The sequence below is a fragment of the Homalodisca vitripennis genome, chromosome 2, assembly GCF_021130785.1.
Source record: "Homalodisca vitripennis isolate AUS2020 chromosome 2, UT_GWSS_2.1, whole genome shotgun sequence".
Lineage (NCBI taxonomy): Eukaryota > Metazoa > Arthropoda > Insecta > Hemiptera > Cicadellidae > Homalodisca > Homalodisca vitripennis.
This window is the reverse complement of record NC_060208.1, coordinates 128,693,519-128,720,419: the sequence shown is the minus strand read 5'-3', so window position 1 is coordinate 128,720,419 and position 26,901 is coordinate 128,693,519. Positions and strand designations below refer to the sequence as shown.

General features: G+C 33.1%; 1 protein-coding gene across 1 annotated transcript; it reads right to left on the bottom strand.

Annotated features, from left to right (window-relative positions):
* Nucleotides 1-1,732: 1,732 nt before the first annotated feature.
* Nucleotides 1,733-26,251, bottom strand: LOC124354727 (pachytene checkpoint protein 2 homolog). Its single transcript, XM_046805384.1, has 8 exons — nucleotides 25,915-26,251; nucleotides 21,897-22,068; nucleotides 20,502-20,711; nucleotides 18,927-19,154; nucleotides 15,415-15,608; nucleotides 14,538-14,691; nucleotides 12,878-12,993; nucleotides 1,733-3,642 (listed from the first exon to the last, which is right to left on the bottom strand). Exons 1-8 carry the CDS (start codon nucleotides 25,962-25,964, stop codon nucleotides 3,495-3,497), a joined length of 1,272 nt encoding a protein of 423 aa, XP_046661340.1. The 5' UTR covers nucleotides 25,965-26,251; the 3' UTR covers nucleotides 1,733-3,494.
* Between the last annotated feature and the right edge of the window lie 650 nt (nucleotides 26,252-26,901).

Here is a 26,901-nt window from a genome sequence, read left to right as displayed (position 1 = left end):
AAAACCACACTTGTTACTAAAAATGTGCCTGTGTTAAAAACAAAGCTTGCTAAAGACACTCACTATTACAACTTGTAGCAATGCTGCAGGAAGCCACAAAATGCCATTGTTCGTCATAGGGACATCATGGATGGACATCGTCATCTGCTTGGATGGATAGTCATTTGTGTAAGGAGTGGTTTTTGACTAATTTTTCCCCTCAGTAAAAAACATTTAGTCTAAAAACTTACCTGCTCATGCTGTTTTACTCTTAGATAACGCACCCATTCACCCCTCTACATCTTGAACTAAAAAAAGGAAACATTAGGCTTCATTTTTACCACCCCAAGTTAAACCTTTAATACAGCTTATGAGTTAATGTGCCATTAAGTTGATAAAGAGAAAATACAGAAGAAAATAAGTTGGCTCTCTAGTGAAAAATACAGAAGAAGAATTTAACCTTTTTGAGGCAATGAAAAGTTTAAATATGCCATCTATATCGTTGCTGTAGCTTAGGATGAAATTAAACAAACCACCATTGAAAAAGATTTTGCCACCATTGAAAAAAAAACCACCAAAAAAAAGAACCTGAGACTGATCATGAGCCAACTTTGACAGAAGCAGATGTTGAGACAGACAAAACAGAAGCATTACAAAATCTACAAGTGCTCCAACACGATCTTCAGATGACAGATAATAAGATATAAGAGTGGCTTGTTGAATTTGATGTTTCGGAAGTTACAGCCAATGAAAATCTAAGCAATTACCAATTCATCACTATTGGGCAGAACGAAGCAGAAAAAGAAGAAATTAACTCGGATGAAGAGGAAACCACATGTGACAATGTAGTGATTCATTCTGCTGCTAAAGACGCCTTCAACGTTGCGCTGAAATACATCGAGCAACATCCAAATGCAACCCCGATGGTTGTATTATAGACAAAAAAAATAGAGGGGCACTTCCGCAAGGTCGTTTGAAAAAACTTAAACAAAAATCTATTACTAAAAATTCTTTACATAAGGTACTGTATACACGCTTACATTTTATTCACATTTTTATTTAATTTCAAAACTCTAAATGTTTGAAATGTATTCAGCAACATACGAATGCTAGTATTTACAAGTACAATAAAGTTGTTAGCTTATTGTAGTACACTGTATACATGTAGTTTTTTTCTACCAGGGACAGAAGTTTTTTGCTCTTCCCGATATCCAACCTTTTGGCCATTCCAACCAAGACACTAGTACAGTAAAAATGGCCATTACCACTTCAGTACAGTAAATATGGCCATTACCACACTAGTACAATAAAAATGGTCATAACCGCACTAGTACAGTAAAGATGGTCATTACCACACTTGTACAGTAAAGATGGTCATTATTGCGCTAGTACAGTAAATATATTACCACACTAGTATAGTAAAGATGGCCATTACCACACTAGTATAGTAAATATGGCCATTACCACACTAGTACAGTAAAGATAGTCGTAATTGCACTAGTACGGTAAAGATGGTTATTACCACACTTGTACAGTAAAGATGATCATTACTGCACTAGTACAGTATAGAGTGCCATCTTTAGTTCCGACCATGTCTTGGTCCCATCATGGTTGGATATGAGAGGTTATACTGTATTGAGAAACACCAGAAGGTAAATTTATAATTCATTAAAACGTTACCAACATACTACCCACAAAACCGAAACGTTCAAATTCAAAGATACATAAAGGAAAGTAAGAAAGCCCCAACAAATATCATCAAACTAAATTTATTAAACTTTAATCCATATTTTATAAGTACATACTAACATTTTTATTTTTTGTTGCTCATAATAACCACTTATAACAGAAAAGTGAATTATCCATGGTAATTAACTCTTTAAATACCAGAATATGTTTTAAAGTAAATAAGTTTCTTTCAAATAACAAATATATGAGGTATTGTATTGTATATTTTTTTACATTGTTTGAGTCTACATAAGTATGGAAAAAATGCTTAGTTCCTTTCAAATAAATATTTTGTTATTAAGCTGTTTTATAACATGCATGCAAAGTTTTACTTTAAAACGTGTTTATACATATTGGGCTTATAGTACAAAAATTATATGCCAATTATATTCCTCCTATATGGAATAAATGCAAAGGCTACAACAGAATTTTTGCTAAGATCAAATTATACAGGATATACCGATTATAAAAGCATTTTTTTTTTTTCGCTTTTAGCATAATTGACACTGTTGTTTAGTGTAATTTAAGAGCATTTGAAAAGCTGGAAGTAATAATATAATAAAGCAAACAATCTCATATACTGAATAATGGCTGTTGACTTTTAGTCTCAGACAGTTTGATATATCGGATCATGGCAAAAAAAGTTAAGGAAATGATGACCATGTTCCAAGACTGTGTAAACATGCAAAGAAATATATATATGTATGGCGCAATTCACTTATTTAAAACAATAATTCATATAAAATAATAATAACAAATGAGGTTATTTTATTTAAAAACAACTAATTATTATTTTTATTGTATTTTCTTTCCAACTTAATATGATAATTAATGTTATGATTTTTTTAAATAACTCACAATATTTCTCAAACATAAGATTCTTAGTTTAAAGTTTGGTTATTGACGATGGATGATTATTTAAAAGGATAGTAGGATTTCAGACATTTTCCATCGTTAAGTGTCACTAAAAGTAAAATACTACAGGTGTAAAACATGTACGAGGGTTACATGTGAAGAAGAGGTTATATTTTTAACACTTTCAATCCATGGTTGATCCACCCCATAATGACTGTATATTTTAAGCAAATTATTTATTATATGGTAATTCTTTTATTGATTGAACTGTTATATTGTTTGTACATAAATTATTTTAATTAAATATACTAATATATCCTAGGCATACAACTAAATAAATAACAAAATTTGATTCTTAACTTAAATAATAAAAAGATAAAACAACTAAAACTTGAAACTATTAACAGATAATATACATACTACTAAACAATTTATTTTAAAATATATTAAACACTAGTTTTAAGCATGCTTTTTAGAGATATAATTAAAAGAGTAATCTTTAGCAGTAATAAACTTATCCTTGTAAATAATTTTCACAAACAGTTTTAATCTGACTGCCTCGTTTTACAACTAAAACAAACTAAATTTTTATTTCCATAAGAAAATAAATAGTTTATTATCAAGTGAAAAACAATGGTATTTTGTATAAAAATTTTCAACATTAGATAATTAAGTTAAATGATAATACAACAGATCACCTGCAATCAACCCAATCAGCTACAAAATACTAATTTTATGAATGTATATCTTTTTTAGGAATATTCATACTGTTGTCAAATTATTAAAAATAGTTCCAGCACACATTAATAATTTCCTGGTAACAAGCTAATAAGAAATAATAAATACAACCATTTGTTTATGAACAAGCTTCTATACAAAACTTATTTGAGCTTAAATAGACAATATATAGCAAAGCTTAAACTAATCAGTCATTACTTAGTATCATGTTTTTGATGAATGACCGCCGACTCCATAGCTGAGATAAATGCGTCTAAGGAAACAGTCCGGGCCTTGACAAACAGTGCATGGGCTAGGAAAGGGACCTTTCGTAACATCCGCCCACTTAGACCCACACTTAATCTGCGACAAAAGAACAGACATCTTATTCTTTCACAAATCACAAATTTTGTAAAATTTGACACTATTGCATTGTTTAATTTAGGCTATATATTTACAATGAGTAGAGTATTTAACTACTGATATCAATATATCAAACTCTGACATTGGTGATGATGCACTGTGAGAGAATTGTGCTACATACCAAGTTATGTGACTATGATTTATCCTTGTGTGCTAATTATAAAGTTATTTACTTGATATCAATGGATCTAGCTTCTGACAGTGATGATGATGCACTGTGCAGGAGTTACGCTTTTAGTTACATGACTAATTTATCTGTATGTGATATTTTGAAATTTTTTTATATTGGTAAAAGTACTAGTACTGGTAAAAAAGCTAAGGTGCTAGTGTATAAATAATTAAAAATGAATGTTTATTTACATATTTTATCAGTTACATAAAATCTCATGGAAACATAAAAAAGGTAATGAATGACCTATTACATTCCAGCAAAAATAGGTACATTTAAAACCTTAAATACTTTTGAATCAAACTGTCGAAATCAAACCTGCAAGGCTGATAAATTTAAAGTGGAAACTGACTACATATTAATATCTAAAAAAAGGTTCTACCATGTGGCAATTTGTTCAATAGCATCCTAACCTTTCTCAGCTTGACACACTACCAAACATATAATCTGAGAAAAATATTATCGTTTCATATTGACCTCCACCAAAAATTAACATAGCTGACAATCGATTTCTACACTAGGAAAAATTCCTCCTAAACCAGACTGTGTGCTTATACAGTGCAAATTTGCTCTTGTCTCCTGGACTGTAAGGAATAAAAAGTTACATAACTTTAAGTCTTAGGTTTTAGCAGGAGTGGTAAAAAGAGGACTGAAATGAAATGTTTTAATAGGTTTTCTTTCTTTTCAAATATCTTGAAAGCTATGAAGTCTAGTGCAAAAATTTTGAATACAACACTAAAAAAATTACAACTCTATAACTAAAAGGGTTAGATGCATATTTGTGCTGTCAAAAGGGTTTGCTACAGAGATATAAAAAGAGTAAAATGTCATTATTTTCAAATTTTGTAAACATCCAGAACAAGTACAACAAAGCCGCCTTGTTATATATATTCTATCGTGTTGAAGTAATATTTTTAGTTGAAATAATTTCCATAAATAGCTAAACCCTCGAACTGGCGGTACCAGCTCCTATACTGGCACTCTTTTTTATATGCTTTTCATTAAACTGTTATATATCTCTCAATTTTAACAAATATACACCTTATAACAAATATATCATTGTTTTCCAAATATTTCAAGGAATAACAATATTTTTTTATAACTTTGCACTATTTTATCTCGTAATTTAAAGATTTATATAAATTCCAATCATACAAAAGGAGTACAATTTAATAGTTACCATATATATATGGTAACTATTAAATTGTACTCCTATCTATATATATAGTATATTATATGGACACACACACATATAGATTTTATTTAGAAAAGTTTAACTTTTTATGCTAATTTTTGAACGATTGTGCTAAATCCACTAACATTGTATTTTTTAGCCTTTTTGTGTGTATGTATATATATATATATATATATATATATATATATATATATATAGTATATTATATGGACACACACACACACACACATAGATTTTATTTAGAAAAGTTTAACTTTTTATGCAAATTTTTGAACGATTGTGCTAAATCCACTAACATTGTATTTTTTAGCCTTTTTGTACAATTGCTTTATAACACTGGAAATTCAACCGATATGCGACTTATTATATATTATTGTTGCTATAGTTTTATTATTAGGAATTTTCAGAACTGTTATGTTTGTCTTCACCAGATACTGGTTCTTGTTCAGCTAATAAGTTCTCTATCACTGGATTTGTCACTAAAATTGAATTATTTTCATCAGCCATATTACTAATAAATAGTCGGTCCTAGACAGTCGGTCCAGTCAGCTGATCACAGTCGAAACAATTGTTCACATATTCTCTCTAATTATACAAAGAGGAATAGAGTTTGATTTATTGAGTAATAATATACTTCAATTGATAGGTCTGTTGATACTTGGTTTTGGACTGAAACATAAAAAATATGCAACAAATAACCGATTTCAAAAAGGTGCGTTTATTGCCGAACGGGCGTGGCCAAATTGCCATATTTACGGCAGTTGCCAGTTAGAGAGTTAACTAATGTAAATGTATTTTTATACGCAGATGTGTCTCATCACTCATGTACCTGTTACGAATAGTTGGCTGTAGCATTGTTTGGGACCATTTGTTAGTTTTCTTATAGAGCTTATCATGTTTGTGTATTAGGTTGTATATTATAATCTTATGATGTTCTTTGTTCCTTGTTTCATTGTCATAATTGGTTGTAGGTGAAAATTATATACGAATGAGAAACCCATCATTAACTGAATGATCAACTCCAGATTCTGGGTATATATTGATTTAAGAAAAAAGATAACATGAATTAAGTAATGAAACTATTAGAGCCTGAAGAAAATTAACAATCTGTCACTGAAAGAGTAAAACGATTGTAATATCTTATTGATGGAGAGCGGTCATACATTGTTTTGTGAGCGTTTTTTTGACAATAATAAGCTACATTTTTCAGCAATACAATCATTACATACTTTCTTATTATGGGACTTCTAGAACTGGTAAGAAAATATTAACATATTACCCCTTTTAAATCTCCATAACTCATTGTCACTGCAGAGAAGAGCATTTAACATGTTTTGTTCTAAATATAGATTAATTTTAATTTACCATAATGATTGCACATCATGGTTTTCAAAATATTTGCAAACGATATACAGAGGGGTGCAAAAGTAGGTATACAGTTTTAGTTGGTTGGTAATACCCAAGTTAGCCACCTGATCAGCTGTGTAATACGTTTGCTACTAACAGCTGGCAATGTTTTCTCATTGTTACTGTTGTTATTATTACACTTCTGTCATCATGGCTGGTTACATGACCAACGATCAACGAAAGTGGGTTTTGAAAGAATATTGGAAGACAGAAAACTGTGAAAGAGTTCGAGAGAGATGGAGAGAAGAGTTTGATACACCACCACCAACCAGATTAAGTATTTATAGACTAAGAGATAAGTTTAACCTTACAGGATCTATCTGCAATGGTCCAAAGGCTGGATGACCAATCACTGTCACTACTCCTGAAAACGAAATGATTGTCGCGCAGACCTATGTTCAAAGCCCAAAAAAGTCAAGAAAAAGGGCATCAATTGAACTGGGCATTGAACGCAGATCTTTAGGACGACTAATGAAACGGTTAGGTTTGAAAATGTACATTCCAAGACTTATTCATGGGCTAATAGAGGACGACCCTGATCGTCGACTGCAGTTTTGCGAGATAATGTTAAACGAGGAACTTCAAGGTGCGGGAATTATTCAAAAAATTGTTTGGAGCGATGAGGCTAATTTTAAGCTTTCAGGTGCAGTCAATAGACACAACTGTGTCTATTACTGTTTTGATAATCCACACTTGACATTCGAAGAACAGCTGAATCAACCTGGAGTAACAGTTTGGGCTAGCAATTCATGTAAAGGTGTCATTGGACCTGTCATTTTTCATAACACTGTAGACCAACATGCATACAGGAACATGCTGACTGACGTTATACCACAAATCAAAATCCAGCAGGGTAATGAGGAATTCTACTTCCAACAAGATGGAGCTCCTGCCCACTATGTGACAATCGTGAGTGACCTACTAAATCGGGAGTTTCCTAACTCGTGGATCGGTCGAAGAGGATCGGTTGAATGGCCAGCAAGATCTCCCGATCTGACATCTGTTTGCACTGGCAGTTGACTGCTTTTTAAGAACAACCTCATTCTAACTAAGTAAACAAAAGCATTTTTCCTAAGACATGCTATCAGCGACTGATAACCACACCAAAATCGCTGCCTACTAGCATCAGAATCCCCAATATAAAACCACCTGGACCATAGAAACTACTGCTATAGCAAAGGAAATATACTACTCAATATATATTCACTTATATTTATTTTTACTTACCGCAAAATATCATAAAGGGGAACTTTTTTATACTATTATCTGCTAATTAATGATAAAACAAAATTATTCCAAGGGCTATGCCTAATAAATACCCCTGTGGAGTCTGTGCTACCAATGTAAGATACAAAGCACTCCTCTGCACAGGTCACTGTAAGAAATGGTTCCACTCAAAATGCCTGAATATAGCAGACAAGATGTTTAAACAACTGAAAACTGAAGAAATAGAGAAATGGAAATGCCCCACTTGTACAACCACTCCACAAAGCCAGAGCATGCAACATGTTGAAGAAAAAATTAGAAATCTAAAAAATCAACAAGAACCGGATCTTGAAACCTCTCTTACTCTTGCAGCAGAAGTGGGGAATGCTCTACTGGTGGAAAATGAGAAACTTAAACAAGACCTGGAACAGATGAAAATGGAAAACCTAAAACTAACTACAGAAATTAACCAAATAAAAAATATAAACAACATGCACTATGAAGCCCAAATTGAAAAATTGGAAGAAGAAAAGGAAACTGTACTGCAACGAAACCTGTGCCTTCTAGAAACCGTGAATGAAACGGACCGACAGTTGGAAAAAGAGCTTAAACTGCGAGAAGAACTAATAAGGACTTTTGAAGAACATGATAAAAAAAATGGAGAAATAATCCATAAACATGAAGGAAAAATAAAGCATCTACAGGGGGAAATTACACAACTTAAGACTAACAAGTGTATGGTAACGGATAATTTGGACAGCCAAAAAAATTTCAAGAACATAGAAACGCAGACCTGCAACTCAGAGTCACCTACCAGCTCGACTCAAAATACTCTGCAATTAGCCTCAAATACATTCCTACTGACAGAACTAGCCAAACTAAAATTAGGACAAGACAATATAGAAAATATCATACAGCTATCAAACTCCTCTGTAATTTGGAACATAGACCAGATAAAAATTAGGCAAGGCAAATTAGAAAGCCTGATTAAAGACATGAAGGATCAAACTCATCCTCCTGTTACCCCCAAACAAGAAATAAAAAAGTCTAATAAATCTGTCTTAAATCCCTATACCGCCTTCTCTTCAACACCTGAAAACAAACACAGACAAGTGAAACATGGGAAGAACTACTTCAGCATCTCACTGCAGGCAAAAAGGTACAGAGAGAAATGTGAAATAACAGATAGTCAACCACGGCAACAGAGAGATCAATCACCTCTACCTGAAACCATGGCTACACCTCACCACACTTTAAATTCATCACTATGTAAGCCAGACAAGGCAAAAGCGCAACTTACAAAAACACCACCAATGTATGCAAAGGTGAAGCCTGAAAAACAAAGTGTAGATGAATTTTTTACGAAGAATATTGAATATTATCGTCAGATTATGACTCAAAAAAATTCTACAGCCACTAAAAACGTGACCCCAATAACCCTCCCTTCTTCTGATACGCTAAATCAGCTCTCACCAGCCCATTTGAAAACACTGAGACAGGATTCAGATAAAGTGGCCCTGAAGACATCCAATCCCAACCACTCTTTACAGCCACCGTCCCCAACCAAGCTCAAACCAATTTTAAATCAAGCAACCCAACCATCCGAAGATCACCAAACTAATTTTTTAGGCCACAACAACCTTATAAACAGCAAAATAAAAGCAAATTAGCTGATTTTACAATTATACACCAGAACGTAAGGGGACTAGCAAGCAAAGTTGACCGCATAAACCACCTAATACAATCTACAGAGCCTGATATCATCCCTACAGAGCCTGATATCATCATCTTGACAGAACATGGCCTAAACGAAAATGAAATTACCATCACTAACCTAATTAATTATACACTTCTTTCTCACTTCAGCAGAACTGACCACAAAATGGGTGGCGTCGCAATCTACTCGAAAGACTGCCTAGTGAAATCCATAGTTCCCATTGAGGTACTAAAGGAATGCAAGGAGCTAAATCTAGAGGCTTCAATGATCAAAATATGCCAAGCAGACAGTGCACTGTATCTGCTCGGACTGTATAGACAACCGAAGGCTAATTTGGATGAGGTCCTGGTCCGACTCTCCGCAATCATAGAAGAAACTAAAGCTCATAAAAACCCCCTGATCATCATGGGTGATATTAACGTGGACACTCTAAAATCTGACAACAATACAACCAAATTAAATGAAATGCTTGCTTCATTTGACATTGAAAGACTTCACCTACCTCCTACCAGAGTGACTGGCACAACTGCAACATCCATTGACTGTGTGTGTACTAATCAGTATATTACAAATTTCAAAATTGAGGTGATACAAACCGGAATTTCTGACCACAGGGCCCAAATATGTAGTTTCAAGTCCTCTAGGTCAAGCTCAACTCAACCAGGTCAAATCACACGGGTTTTCCATGAAGAAAACTTGCTACACTTGAAATACCTCCTATCAGAAAACCACTGGCTCGAGGTCCATAATGCTGAAAACTCTGAGGAAGCCTACAACAAATTCCTTACATCATTGACTGCTAATATAGAGACAGCCTGTCCAAAAAAGAAAAAAAGACCAAGAAGGAAGAAAAACACAAAAATCTACGAAAACAAAGACGCGCTTATGCTAAAGCAAGACTATTTGCAAGCCTTTTCAAGATATGAACAAACAGGAGCTGAAGAAGACAAAGAAACCTGTGCAGCCACAAAGAAAATTTATGACCTTAAATTAAAATCACTGAGAAAGCAGATATCAAAGGAATACATTGACAGAGCACATAATAAATCAAAAGCAATCTGGAACATTATAAATAAAGAGCGGAAAAAGCAAGGACAAGAAGACGGTCAAATTCAACTAAGAGTGGATGGAAAAGTACTAAGAAAGCCCCTTGAAATAGCAGAACAACTTAATGGATATTTCGTTAGTGCGGCTGATGAGGCGCTGGAAAAAAACAATATATCAAGAACCCCACTTACACATAACAACATCGCTGGGTGCAACATATACCTCTCTGAACTAACTCCTACCAACCCAGAAGAGCTACAAAGAATAATTGCCTCTTTTAAACCTAAATGGTCAGCAGGACTGGATGAAATTTCCTCCAAAATAATCAAAGTCTGCGCCTATGAATTGATTTCTCCATTAGCAAGTATAATTAATAAATCATTTAAAGAAGGACTATTCCCTGGCACTTTAAAATGCTCAAAGGTCTACCCCAAATACAAGAAAGGTGCTCCCACAGATCCCTCAAATTACAGACCAATATCATTGGTTTCAAATTTCTCTAAATTAATAGAGAAAGTGGTCCTTGCAAGATTATTAAAACACTTACAAGACAACAATCTGTTAACCGACAAGCAGCATGGATTTGTCAAAGGAAAATCTACCACAACTGCAATAACTAGTCTTATACAAAATGTAATTGATCTACTTGAAGATGGAAAGATAGTTATAAAACTACCTACTGGACTTCTACTGGACTTCAGCAAGGCCTTTGACTCCTTGGGACACGACCTCATTCTTTCAAAACTTGATGCACTTGGTATAAAAGGATCAGCTAAATCATGGTTCCAATCCTACTTAACTGGACGTAGCCAAGTGGTTGAGATAAAATACACAGCAAACAACATGGTTCAGTTTGTGAAATCTAGTCCAAAGGAAATAACCCGGGGAGTGCCACAAGGCTCGGTTTTAGGACCAATCCTATTTATTCTTTTTACCAACGACATGCCACAACAACTTGGTGACTTGAGCACATGTTTAATGTTTGCAGATGATACCACACTGATAATAAGTGGAGACACAACTGCCAACTTAAAAGAACGCTCTGCTCAGAGCCTTCATAAGGCCTATAAATATTGTAAAGACAATGACCTAGTCGCAAACACAACAAAAACAAAGCAGATCTGTTTTTGGAAGAGCAACGCTGAAACAGTGGGACTCGAAAACATAGTTCTTGAAGATAAGGTGAAACTGCTTGGTATGACCATTGACAGAAAACTTACGTGGACCCCTCATGTAGATAACTTATGCAAAACACTGTCATCTGGCCTTTATGCTATGAGAAGACTTAAACAAGTTGCCGACATCAATACTGCAAGAACAGCATATTTTGGCCTATGTGAACCACACATAAGGTATGGACTAATTGTCTGGGGCGGAACCTCTCACGGCAACATGGAAAGAGTATTGATCTTACAGAAACGAGCCATACGGATTCTTGCGGATCTACAACCATTGGAAACCTGCCGTAACTCTTTCAAAGATCTCAAGATCAAGACAGTAGTCAATCTATATATACAAGAGGCAATTATGTATGCTGACAAACATGAACCTCTACGTAATGACAAAATACATAACTACAATACCAGGCATGCATCCTTCTTCGTGACACCTCAACATAGACTCACCTTGTATGAAAGACAACCACTCTACATTGGCTGCAAGCTTCATAATCACCTTCCCGACAACATTAGAGGACTTAAAGGGCAGGACTTGAGGAGGGAGCTGAGCAGATGGCTTACAGACCGACCCTTCTACAGTCTAGCAGAGTTTCTAAAACCCAATAACTGATACGGACACTTCACTGTACTGTTATCCATATGACTTTAAAATTTATGTTGACATATTGTTTACTGTTACTTTTAGTAATTTATAACATATTGACGCCTTTGTATTTCTCTACGAAATTCCAAATAAAGAAAATGATTGATTGACACCGATGGATTTTTTCTTTTGGGGAGTTGTCAAAGACAAGGTTTTTTCGAAAAAACCTCGTGATCTTAATCAGATGGTTGAATTCATTCGCCAAGCTTGCCAAGACATAGATGAAAATAAAGAACTTTGCCGAAAAGTGTGTTTAAGCGTAACTTCAAGGTTACAGCAGTGTGTTGACTGTGAAGGCAAACAATTTGAACACAAAAGGAAGTAAGTGTATTGGTGAAGTACAACACTTTTAAGAGTTAATTTCTGTTTCTTAACGCTCTTAAAATAGATTGTAAAAGTTTAGTTTTTGTAGAAATAAACCTACTTATTCTTTAACATATTTAATTACTGTATACCTACTTTTGCACCCCCCTGTATTCAAAAATACCATTTTACCCCTTTCTGCAAATACCTGACCACTTATTACTAGGAGGATATAGAACAAATTGTCACATTGTAGAACTGTTTTCTTGATCTTTGGTTGGATCTCAGTTTTACTAAACTAATTTACTACCTGGAGACTGCGAGAAGACGTTGGACATTTTTGTTCTCCTCCTTTTCACCTTGGTCTAAACTCAGTCTTCCAAAGGTCAGTGAGTCCATTTCAGGATTCGATAAAATTATATTAACCTAAAATCAAACAATATAAAAATGTCATAACTGTTGTTATTATATGAGATTAATTTAAATTTTTTGTAATGCTTCCTTATAATTTTGTAGGAGAACAGGATGATTAAATTACAATCTCTAACATTTTTGACTGCTGAAAATAAAACTACCTATTTATGTGTTTAAATTGTAAAAAAAACACAGAATTAAAACTAAAGATATGAACAAAGTAAAATGTTCTAAGTCGATAATCATATTCTCTACTTATATAAAATGGATAATACCAATTAAAATTAAAATAAATTTGTTTAACCCTTTTACTGCCGGCCATTTTTTTTATTGTACCAGTCAAAATTGCCAAAGGAGGAAAATCACTGTTGTGCATTCATTTACAAAAAATGCTGTATCTTTTTTTTATTTTTCATTAGATTTGCATGAATTTTTTATTTTATTTACTCGTATTTAAATGCTGTTTTTTAAATAATAAAAAGACATTTTAATTTGAAACAAACACATTATTTATTTTTAAAAATGATATAAATAAAAAATAAATAAAAAAATAAAAATTTGTGTTTGGCATCTGATAATTTATTTTTAAAATTATACTAAAATTATGAGCATGATATCATTATAAACTAGAGCAATTGCTTAGAACATATACCAAATTTGAAGGTGCTACCTTGAAACATAACTGCACTATGAGGATTTTCCCAAAACTGGTAGGCCTCCTCTAGGCCTACCAGTGGAATTTGAAGGTAAACTTATCTGTGCCACATCCCCCTCACTATCTAATAACTCCTCATTATCTGATGGTAAGATACAGTCAGGATCGTCATCAGTGTCATCCACATCACTTTGATTGTCATCAATAGCCCTAACAATAATATCAGATTCGTTCTCGGCATCTGAATCTGACAAATTCTGAAGGAAATCGTCACTTAGTTCGTCTTGCACTTACTTATTGTTCCCTCACTCACAGGAGAGTTAGATGTAACTCTTTTACTCATTTTATCCTTGATCAACAAAAGTAACACTTCAAAAAACTTTCGATAACATTGTAAACAACAACAATGAACGAAGATTTCAGTAACATAATCCGATCATCTGGTTTTTGACAGCTGTCTAGGTAGTTCGTCAATTCTAGTCAAAGACGACAAAAATAGAAATCCAAAGTTCTTTAAATGGCTTCTTTCATTATCCTTTGCTCCTAAACAACCAAAATACCGAATATTTTGGCATTTGAACATAACAGTAGCCAGTAACGATTAAAAAAAACAGACGTCCGACATATCGGACGTTGGCGTTTTCGGCAAAAAATGCCGACGTCCGATATGTCGGACGTCGGCAGTAAAAGGGTTAATAAATTCAGATCTTTTAAATAAGAGAATAATATTCTTTCCTATTTCATTGCTTAAAATATCTGTCATAGAAATAGCATTACAAATAAATTTGTAGAAAATTATCTAGCAAACTCCTGAGTTTTTGACAGTTTTTATTGAATTGGCCAAGTATACTAATATACCTCCTCCAATGAAGACAAGATAAATCTTAGAAGCTTTACTTACCCTAATAAGTTCCTTTATACAGGACATGTATATGATAAATATCGCATGGTATGAAGGCAAGCCTATGTACTGTTTAATATCAGCTCTGTCCAAGAATGCTACATCAATGGCTTCTGTGATGTTTGACGTCGTGAGGATCATTACATTGGGGTATCTGAAAAATACATCATATATAAATATTTTAATTATATTTGTATAAGTAGTAATTGTCTTATTTTATTATTGATGACCTACTTTTTGTTCATAAATTCTTACTGCCTATGTATGTACGAAACCAATTATATATCTCACACTCGATAATATGTTTCATCCCAAAAAAGACTACTCAAATTGATATACCACTTACACTACAGTGAGACAGAAATTCCATTATTCAATTTTAAATGTATTGTTATTTATTATCAGACAAAAGTGTGTAAAATTATGTAATATACTTTTAGAGTACCTTTAATATGTACTGTGGTACCTTTTACTGCGTCCCCTAAAGGGTTAATCTACTTTTGTACACTGCTGTTCTTTTAGTTAAAATAAAGTTTAATCTAAGTTGTAATAATGTTTCTACTTTATAAATCATTGTTTGTTTTCACTACAGTTATTTATTTATATTACTGACATTCTATAAAACTATATTATCATAATTTACTATCTTTAAAACCTTCACTGCGGCTCTATACTGCATGATCTTGGCTGATGTCACGATACTACTACACCGCACTACTAGTGCATCTGCCACAGTCAACATGTTAATATTAGCAATTCAACATAGTTTTTCCTGAACACTAATAGTTTCAGGAAAACCTGCTCAGCATTTGATGCATGCAAGTGGTAAAATTAACACTTAAAATATTTAGAGCCATAACTATTACATATAACTTACTTCCGCATTTGATCTATCTGAGTGAGGACCGAGTTGACGGCCCTGATAAGATCTGAAGGCTCTGAACCTGACATGGATGACTCTCTGGCACGGGTCAAACTTTCAACCTCATCAATCAGTACACACACCAGAGAGTTGTTGTCCTCAATCAGCTCTTTGATCTTGTCAAACATCTTTACCACCAGCTTCCCACTCTGAAACAAAGAGTTAAGAACTGGGAACAAGAGCTCTGAACCCAACATGGATGACTCTCTGACACGGGTCATGCTTCAACCTCACCAATCAGTACATACACCAGAGTGTTGTCGTCCTCAATCAGCTCTTCGATGTAGTCAACATCTTCACCACCAGTTTCCCACTCTGAAACAAGAGTTAAGAACTCTGAACAAGAGCTCTGAACTCGTCATTGATGAATCTCTGGCACGGGTCAAACTTACAATGTGATCAATCTGTAAACACACCAGAGAATTGTCCTCAATCAGCTTCTCACTCTGAAACAAAGAGTTAAGAACTGGGAACAAGAGCCCTGAAACTGACATGGATGACTCTCTGGCATGGGTTATGCTTTAAACATCATCAATCAGTACACACACCAGGGAATTGTGCTCAATCAGCTCTTTGATTTTGTTAAACATATTCACCATCAGTTTCTGGCACAGAGAGCTAAGAACTAGGAACAGGAGAAATTATGTCCATCAATACAACACTGAAGTGATAAAAAGTGGGTAATATTAATCACAAAGGTTGGTGAGTTAATCTAGTAAAATTCATAAATAGTTTGTTAATTTAAAACTTTAGAACTTTATGAAACTTCGCTGTACACAGAGGAAGAATGGAAGAAAAAGCAAAAACATCTATAAAAACGATTATTTGAAAAATCTGTGAATCAACTTAATCAATTCTCAATTTGTTATTCAACTGAACATAGCATGGAGCTGAATAAATTCTTTGCTTTTTCTTTGCATCTTAATTAAAAGAACTAAATAATTTAATCATAAGAATATTATGAACAAAATGTTGTCATACTTGTTTAACATGAAATTTAGTATGTTTTATGCAAACAAATAAAAGTAATCTAAAAATGTATGGAAGTGGAACCATGATTTAATTTTTAGTGCAGAATACAAATATAACTACATTTAAGGACGATCGAGAGTTGGTTTAAAACAGATTTTCTAGCAGCACTTAATGTATATAAGACTCAGGCGGTAATGTGCATAGTGCGGTAATGTGCATAATTGTTAGGCTTTGCTGTATATACTAAATTAAGCTAGTTTGAACATACTAACAGTTATAAAAACTTAATTTTAGTTCTTCTCTGGATGGCTCATCATGTTTATTTGATTCTAATAGTTATGTGTAACATGGAATATATTGTGGAGCATTCATATCATTGCCATAGAGCAGTGATTCCCAACTGGTGTGCAGTGATATTTCACACAGTCCTATTTACGAGTAATCATTAAGAGTATCGTTGTGTCTTAACACTTATATAAGAAGTGTGGCTACAAAGAAACTGGACTGAAGCTGCTAAATATTTTACTCACAAATATTTACAATTGATATTATTCCCTTCAATGTGCGCCTCTTCTTGGTTTCCACACCGTTCCATGAAATTTTTCAACAGTGTGTAGCAATGGTGCAGATCATTTTCCGTAATCCTGTTAATGACGTCTGTCGCTTTTTCTTTTACTGCTTCAATAGTCTCAAATCTCAACCCTTGTCAGCTGACTTGACTTTCTCCATACACACTTGAACGTACGATAGCCAGAACATTAATGTAGTAACAGTGATTAACTGTTTGCCCCTCTCGTATCTAATCGATGTGCACAATCCCTTTGATATTAAAACAAAAACAATCACTGCCATAAATTTCGATTTTATCATTCGTGCTTTTCTTTTTCATGGGGAACCACAGGTGGTTTCCAATGTACTCACTGATGATTTGTTTCAGGATCAAAAGTATAAAACCACGATTCATTCCAGTATAGTTTTGTAAGAAGGTAGGATCGTTTTCTGTTATGTCAGAACAAATAATTTTTCTGTTCTTTTGTTTGTCACTCCTTCTGCTCTTGGAGGGACAAAACATTAACTATTATAATTGGTGCTATATGCAGAATGAGTGCAGAAGCAAGCTGAAACTCGAGCAGCTTGTAGAGGAGGGGTCACGTGACCCGACCATTGTTCAGCCTTATCGCATTCCTTCTTTGTTACAACAATATAGCCAAAGAAACTAAACCAGTTTCTTTCTAGCCACACCTCATATAATATACATAACAGCTGTTTCCCTTCTAACTGGAAATACTGCCATATACCGTTATGCTATCATAGTGGCTTTCTTTTGTCCTTATAGGACAAGAAGCTTAGAAATTGCACTCAGTCCTATAAGCGTCTTTGTGATGCTTCAAAAGAGACAGAATATTCTGGATGGGTAAGGTTGAGGGTAGGGGCCGCCCCTATTGAGATACACGAGGAAGAATTTAGGGTACTAATCTCGTTATGTGCCTTCAGAAGAAGGGGAGGCCAGCTTTGAACCAGCCTCTCCAGTCAAAGCAGAAAAATATATCTGAAAATTCAACTGGACTAGAAATTTGAACACAGAAGTTTGATGGTTATCTCGCGGATGTGTCCCTGAATGATTCAATGAATTTAGAGAGGAGTTATTGTTATTTTTCATTTTTAAAGAGTTCAAGTATGCCAATTTCTTAGTGACAACCTTGGCATACTAAAGTTGTATTTCGCAGATATATTTAACAAACCGTATTTTTTAACATCTTGGCTACCAAGCAGTGATGAGTCATATATTGGGAGTATCACCACTCACTATTACTGTGAACTGTGGTAGCCACTGTGTTAAACATATGCATGCAAAGAAGGCACGAGAACATTTTTACATCCACAGATAAAATAAGTACTTTCCAGTAGAAGTTTTCATTGTGGATAACAAAAATTTAAAACCAAGCAACATGGGATCTGTTTGATCTCACACAAGACTGCTAGATTGATTCACCTTTTTACCAAAGATAAATCAAGGGATCTACAATGGTGAAAATCCTTTCATTGAATCTGCTCATGAGACACATATTTTAACTACTAGAAAGTAAACTGGCTGATGGGAGAAATAACCGTATTCTTATACTGTAGTTTACTATAAATCAGTTAAAGAAGCTGGGGCAGAGTTCACATGAAATAAATCTAAAGTAAATGTAGATATTGCATACTTTTGGATCTCTCTATTAAATGATTATTTATAAATATATGTTTTATTCTTTTAAATTTGTTGCAACTGTAAATAGATTAATACTATACATTATATATTATTTAAACTGCACAATATTGTTTATTTTTAGCCTAAATTAACACTAACCAAATGTTTTTGTTGGATAGTACAATTTTTCATCTAGCATTTTTTGAGGCACTCTAGCTCACTAAAATGTTGACACGAGCTTTAATAACAAATATTCTACTCCGAGACAGTGGATTTTAACAGCAATAAGGAGATGACAGCTTACCTCTGAGAAGTACTTGGAGAAAAGGCTGTGGCTATTGATCTCAACAAGCTGACCATGTGTGTACCGGCTGCCAGTCCGTATAGCCAGCTTGTGGGCCAGTGCCTTACATAGTGAAGTCTTGCCTGTGCCTGGAGGACCATAGAGTAGCACCAATCGGTTCCAACTAATTATGTTGGTATCGACACCACAGTCACTAAACAGCATTGTAGCCTCCATATAGCTTAGTAGCTGCAACATTTAGACACAACCTGAAATTATTCTTTTCACTACCTAATCTCATTCAATATTCAATTGGAATGTATAAAAAAAATGTAAGTCTCATCTATCAATTAAAACTTTTCACTGTTTAATAAAACAATACACTCCGTTCTTTTTTTTACAATTTACACTTGAATCCACTTGGAATCTAGCATTTAAATTGCACTTAGTATAATTCACAGCCTGTAACAATTTTGTAAACTACTGATCTTTAATTAAACCTGTGGGAGTTTTTGATGAAGCTTATCAATAGTGAAGCTCGTGTTTTTTTGTGAAATTTTTTTATCAATGTTTCATGTCAAGTCTAAGTTCATGACAGCAGCTTGTTGTGATTGTTCTCCAAAATGAATACTGGTTCTTCCTAACTTAAAACGTCTACACCATCAATACACATTTCTGTCATTTGTTACATCTTAAAAACTTAATAAGCCACCAGAGTAAATTATAATCAAACCAATCCTTCCTTTTTAGAAACCAAATAACACAGGTGGCAAGATTATTGATTGACTTGATGACAAACAATGCAGTATAACCACTCTACCAACATTTGCAGGGATGTGAGAAATAATGACAGCACAGTGGGAGACTGGCAAAGAGTGATTGTCAATGACATCACATAACTGTCTGTATGCACTATTGGTTCTTACTTTAAATTTGAGCTTCGTAAACCAGTTGTTTACTGGTTAGAACTTTATGTAAACAAAAAGTATTTTTTTAGCTATGGCAGGAGATATCAGTTATTTACAGTGAATATAGTGATTTAAATAAAGCTAAGTGTGAAATTGATTAACACACTGACTTCTAAGCGGCAAAGTGTCTAGTATTAGACTGTTTGGTATAGTCAGTATGAGTAAGCTCTGGGAATAAACGTGTTCAATTTTGTAATGTCTTATATTCAGCTGAGCTGATTACGAACGTTGCTTACAAATGAAATAAAAATATATTTGTGGTGAATATGTAAAAACCTAGTGCTAATTTCAATAATCAGTTTTAAACGGATTAATTTGATATGTTAGACACCTGAAGGAGAGGAAAGATATACGTTCTCGGACGTAGTGCTTTAGTTAACACATAACGGTGACATAAGTCCGTCCTTTCAGAATGTAGGATTAATACTGGTGTTCATCCATCATTACATTTAAAAACTCAAGTACATAAAAATGTATAATATACATCTTTAGACATGTAAGATCCTAAAACAAAAGATTTAGCACAGAGAAATGTTAACAAATAAAGAAATACAGCTAAAGAGGTAACCCAAACACCGATTCACCTTGCAGATGTCCAAAATATTTGGGTTTTCTCATTACAACTTACATTTTCTTTTACACCACAATCGTACACCAAACTTTCCCACAGACCGTGGAAATCAGACGAGGGAAGTATCCAGTGGTGGGCGACCGGTTGATCCTCTTCCCCATTATCTCCCACATCCATACATTCCAGTTGAGCTCCTTCCCGGTTCATTCGGTACACATGGTATCGACAAACCACATCCTTTGGATAAAACTCATTTTTGAGATCAGCCTGCAATACAATGCACATGGATTAATCAGTTTTACAATATTTGGTTCCACTTTCCTAAGATCATCAAATAATTTTATTAATTATAGTAATACCCTTTCTTTAAATAAAAGTTTTATAACGCTCAAATCCCACAGGACTGATTTAATTCTTCACCATAATAACAGATTTAAGATTGAACATGACACAATTCATGACAACTTTCAGAGACCAAGAGAAAAGTTATACTTCTTTTTGTCACAGACCAAGACTGAAATTGCACAACAATACTACTTCCCTTCTTAAGTGTCTGTTCCTAATTTTTTGCTGATAATCAGGGACCCGTCAACAAACTAAAAGTTAAAAGCACTTTAGGTATACATACTATATATGATTCAAGCCATTTGAAATGCACCGAAGTTTGTAAATCCATAAAAGGTAAGTCTGAAACCCCTACTGTGCCACACATGCAATTCACATGGTATTTGACAGTAACCTTAAAAATGATCCAGTTCTCAAACTGTTAAATAATGATTGATTTACTCATTGTGTAGCTAATTTATTCTATATTTATGTAAAAATACTGTTTCAACCATGAAATAATATAACTATTCCATTAGACTAAAAAAAAAACAATATTTTTCATAAAATACTTCATTTCATGTTTTATTATTATACACACAAATAAAACATTACAAAATAAACCCAGTAAATTAAAATTTTGTTTAACTAGACAACATTTTGCAAAATTGTTAAGCATGGTCTCAATTAAATAAAAAGGTTTTAACCTATTATTTTTAAAAATTGAAAAATGTTTTGTATAAAATATTTTATGATAAATACACACTAATAAAAGATTTACTACAGTGTGTACACACACACACGCACACACAATTATATTGTATTTATGTTATATATACTATTTCTCCAGTTCCAACATTGCTACCCTGAAACATTGTAACTAATCAGAGTATCTGTTACTACTAAGACTGAGATTAGAGTCTGAATCACAAATGAATGTTACAATTAAAGTTGTAGTTATATAAAATTATTTTAACCTTAAGCAACAGTTAATATAAATTTCCCATTGAATTTTATTATGCATGATTTAAAAAGGACACAAAACACCTTAAAAAGGTTTCACTTACTGGCTAAACGATCTTGAGATTGTGTTAACCTGTTCTTTTCTCTGTATTGCTGAAAACTTACCAATTTCTCATGAAGGTTATTTTCGCCATCCAGTTCACAAATCTCAATAATTTCAACATTGTCAGTAAGCACTTTGTTCGAAAATTGAGTCAGTTTCGTGCCCGGCTCAATTTTCCCAATGTTATGAATTTCTTGTTCCACATGAGATTTCAAGTCTCTAGAACTTATGACACTGAAATGAAATATTTATATATTAATAAGACAAAATATATTTTAAAAAGAAACTAATAAAGTGCTGATAAATAAATAAAATGTTTCAGTTTAAACAAAAAAATCTAACATTAAATTTTTTTATTAAAAAATACAATCAAGTGGCACGATGCAGTATGCAATAAGGCAGTGATAACTTTATTAAACTGGTATAGTCTGATTTGTTACACATAAGCTGTTATTAACAACCTCCATTATGAATCATTCTGAGAATATAAACTTTTCAATGCTATAAGTTGTTTCCATTTGAAATCCCTCAACGTAAGTGCCACCTAGCGGTTAACACTATAAACACACTATTATGAGTGAAAGAGCAGGTAGACAGAGCCGAGCAGGACTACATGGCGATGAACTTATATCTGTAATATACCATAGTATGAAATACCTATAACGTAATTATTTTGGTTCATCATTTTGGTTTGTTACTGGTCAGTAGTTTAGATAATAAAATATATAGATGATTCAATTGTCGTAGTAACTGCTTATAATACTGCAGCCGCAGATGTTGTAGGGTACCAGATAGGTGCGGAAAAGCATGGACTGGACAAAATGATGGCCCTAAACAGCAGCAGCTTTGTCTTCTCCGAAAGGGGAGAGATCAGTTTAAACAATGAGGAGAGACCGTTGAGGCTTTCTCTAGGTTGATACAGCTACAGACTATCTTCAGACAGGTTGAAATCTTTTAGTAAACAATCTCAGATGCATAGTGACCACCAAACTTAATCTGAAGAGTGTATTGGTGTGTTTTTTATAATGAACAAGGATTTACACATTCCTATTTTGTAATGGGAGTTCATACAATTGTTATAGCCACCACCAGAAAGAAGATATTACATTCACTCCATAAACCAAAAGATAAATATTTCTGGTTTGATCATGGAAATCAAAAATGATCTAATCAAGTTTATTTTACCACCTGTTGAAACTAATGTGTGAAAAAATTAGGAAAGAGAATACATACTACAGAAAGAACATCATGCCAGGAGAAAGGCTTTTGTTAACAGTCCAGTTTGTTGACATGTGCACGCATACCTGTTTTTTGGCATTTTGTCTAGTGACATACTAATGCAGATGGATGACACCTTGCTTGATATGCAGTAAAGCAGTTAGTGTGCTAACTCCACACATCATTGTTCTCGCGTTATCCGCAATAAACTCAATGTTGCGCAGGGTTGAGAGTCAAAACTGTTTATGTCCAGCCCTACATAACTGCTTATTATTGTGATTAGATTTTTCTCTGATATGCTGTGATTATTTGTGAACAAGGAAAATTAAATGCAATCAATATTTGTATTCAAACTACAGAAAAGAAATTTTAATTTTTTTTAGAAAACAGTCACTTTTTCAGGAGATTTTTGTCAATTTTAATCTAAAACTGGATGATATTTGTCCACACAAACCTCCATCCTTTTTATTATTAAACACCATCAACATTATAAGAATCTCCGACACTTAGCAGAATTAAGGTTCTTAGACATACAACTAAGACATACCTTCACTGTACAAAGCACTTGCTAATCAGAAGTATTAAAGTGTGCAATGCTTACCCGATTCCAAAATAACAAAAATAAGCCCTATTTTAAAATGAGAGATTACGTGTTTGTTGATTCAGCAGCAGCATTACACCATCAAGGATTTTGCTAAGTACTCTAGTCAGACCAGATTAATATAATGTAATGATTTTTTTATTTTATGAGTAGGCCTAAAAAAATCTTATAGGTTACATTATAAATAAATTACATTATGTAAATACAATGTAGGCTGTACTATATTGACAATAGTTTCCATCAGTGTATTCTTTATGCCAATTGAAAAAATGTTTTATAGGCTAATTTCTTTTCCTTATCCAGTGTTAGAATTAACGAGTGATACTGTAGCCATAAATGATCCTGGAGGTAGGGTACGATAAGCGGACCCGGTTTTTATATCGAAGAATGTAGTCATTGATACCTAATATTCGCATCTCAAATCCTAGACTATCAATCGATATAAAAGTATATTATAGTCCTCAATAACAATCATATGTTTTGAATTAAAATATGAATTTAATATCAAACAAATTATTATAACCAAAATTAGGAAAATTGAAGACGACCATATTTGCTTCTCTCACAGTTACAGTTGTTTATTTCCCACAAATTTCACATAATGGGTTTTTCAGTACAAGTCCAACATGTTGAAGCCACGAAAAACATGTCCTACCATCTTTCAAAGCAATGTCGTGTAGTTTTCTAAAACTGACAGCCATTTTAATAATTAAAATTACTTATGTCAAATTGAAATATTACCCTACGTATATTATTTGAAAGTGTTTACAGCTGTTGATATAGATTATTTAAGTTAATAGGCTAGTTCACAATAATTAATCAGTATCGATTGATTATATCGATGGTTATGATTAAGTAATATCGTTTACCAATTTCAATATAAAAACCGGCTCCGCTTATCGTACCCTACCCTGTTATTGTACACTATAGAATGGCGAAATGAAGGGTAGGGTCCAATAAGCGGACCCGGTTTTTTATATCGAAATTGGCAAACGATATTACTTAATCATAACCATCGATATAATCAATCGATACTGATGAATTATTTTTAACAACTTAAATAATCTATATGAACAGCTGTAAACACTTTCAAATAATACAATTAAGGTAATATTTTAAATTTCACGTAACATTGTGTATTTAAATGGCCGTCAATCTTAGGAAGCTTCACGAAATTGCTTTAAAAGACGATAAAATATGTTTTTTATGGCTTCAGGATGTTGGGTTAGTACCTAAGAATCCATTATGTGATATTTGTGGAAAGGTAACAAATGTAACTGTCAGAGGAGCTAACATGGTCGTCTTCAGATGCAAAAAAAGAAGGTAATGGTGGACACAACTTTAGTAAAAACGTTTTCGTTCTGTTTCATTTAGTTAAAGTTATGAGTTTCCCTGATTTTGGTTATGTTCATTTATTATTTGTTATCATTAAATTCACATTTTAATTTAAACATATGATTGTTATTACTTTTATATCGATTGATAGTCTATGATTCGATATGCGAATATTAGGTATCGATGATTATATTCTTCGATATAAAAAACCGGGTCCGCTTATTGGACCGTACCCGAAATGAATTATATAGTAAGTAGGCTACAAATAACTCAATACACATTTTATTACAGGCATCACTTTTTATTGAAGTAGGAAATCCTTGTGAATTTGACTATTCTTTTTATTTTTCGATAAATTAGACTAGCTTGCCTTTCCCGTGTCACCTAGCCATAATTTCATTGGTAGAGTCCAACATATCGGATTTTAATTAAATTATTTGTAAAAATATTTTGTGCCCCTTAAAATTCACTGTAGACATAGGGTTATGTTAAAAGAAATTTGTAAGTTGTTTTAGTTAGCATGGGTAGCCTAGATTAAAAAAATAACCAAAGAATTACTGACACCTTAATTGTGTATTACTGCATTTTATTTATTCAAACTAAAACTGATTAAAACTTGACTTGTAAGTTAGCACAAACAAGTAGCCTACTAGGACTATCTTCTATTATTACTAAACCATTTTAATGGGAAGACACATAACCTTAGCATTATAAAAAATTCAAAATAAACTGCCTAGAATACTACTTATTATATCATAAGGTCATTTAGAGCATAGTACAAAAGAACATCCTTGTTTAGCATAAGACATGCATTTCGCCTAGGCATAGGCTAAATAACAAATTATGTATTGACTAAGGCTTTGGCAAACAATTATAGTAAACAAACGAAGACAAAGAATCGAAGATAATAAAAATTAAGTACATACCTTGTTGGACGTCTTAAAATTTCTATATTGATTACAGGCTTCATTTTCATTCTTCAGAAAATCGTTTTTATGAACAGTAGACTGTTAAATTTGAATGGTACTAGGCTATTAATTTTCAATTGAGATCAAAATGAGAATGTATTTTACTCATTTAACTTAAGCGTTTTCACATAGACACAAACCTTCCATGCGAACTAAAATACTTTTTAAAATTTTGTATTGTAAACAATAATATACAAAATTCCATTCTAATTCACGATTTTCCGTTTCCCTCCAACCAAATCAAATAACAAAACCACAAAACAAAAGAAAAATTAACCAAAACCACAGAGTATAACATGAAACCTAGATAGCATAGAATGCCCACAAACAACTAAATTTAATTTTGCAAACCCTTCTGAGACAATGAGTATAACTGAAAGTCTAGATAGCAGCTTCGAGTGTACGTATACACAAATTTATCAACTATATTGTATATTATAAATCATAAAATTGAGTCTGATGAATAATACTTTGTTAAGTTAATATATTATGCACAATGAAATATCTGTCATTACGATATAATTTATTTAGTTCACCCATTACGATATAATTTATTTAGTTTCTCATTAATGGTGATACCTTGAGAATAAATTAAACAATAATAGCTAATTTCACATCTAAATACTTTAATTATACAGTTTTGTATTATTGTTAGTACCTTTGAGTTTTGTGCAAGCCAAAGCTAATTTGTAACAAACAATATATAGCAATCAAACATATTTTAATTCCATATAGTTAATAAGAAACTGTGACAACCAATTCCAACAATAGTAAATCAGTCAATAAATATTGTGTTATTTATTAATTTAAAAGAAACCACTATTTACATACAAACAGAATTTTTTTTAATGAACAATGCAAAAATACTAAATAAACAACAAACTGAAGAACAACAACAATGTTTGAACGTGCACCAAAATAATTAACAACTAAAGCAAATCATAA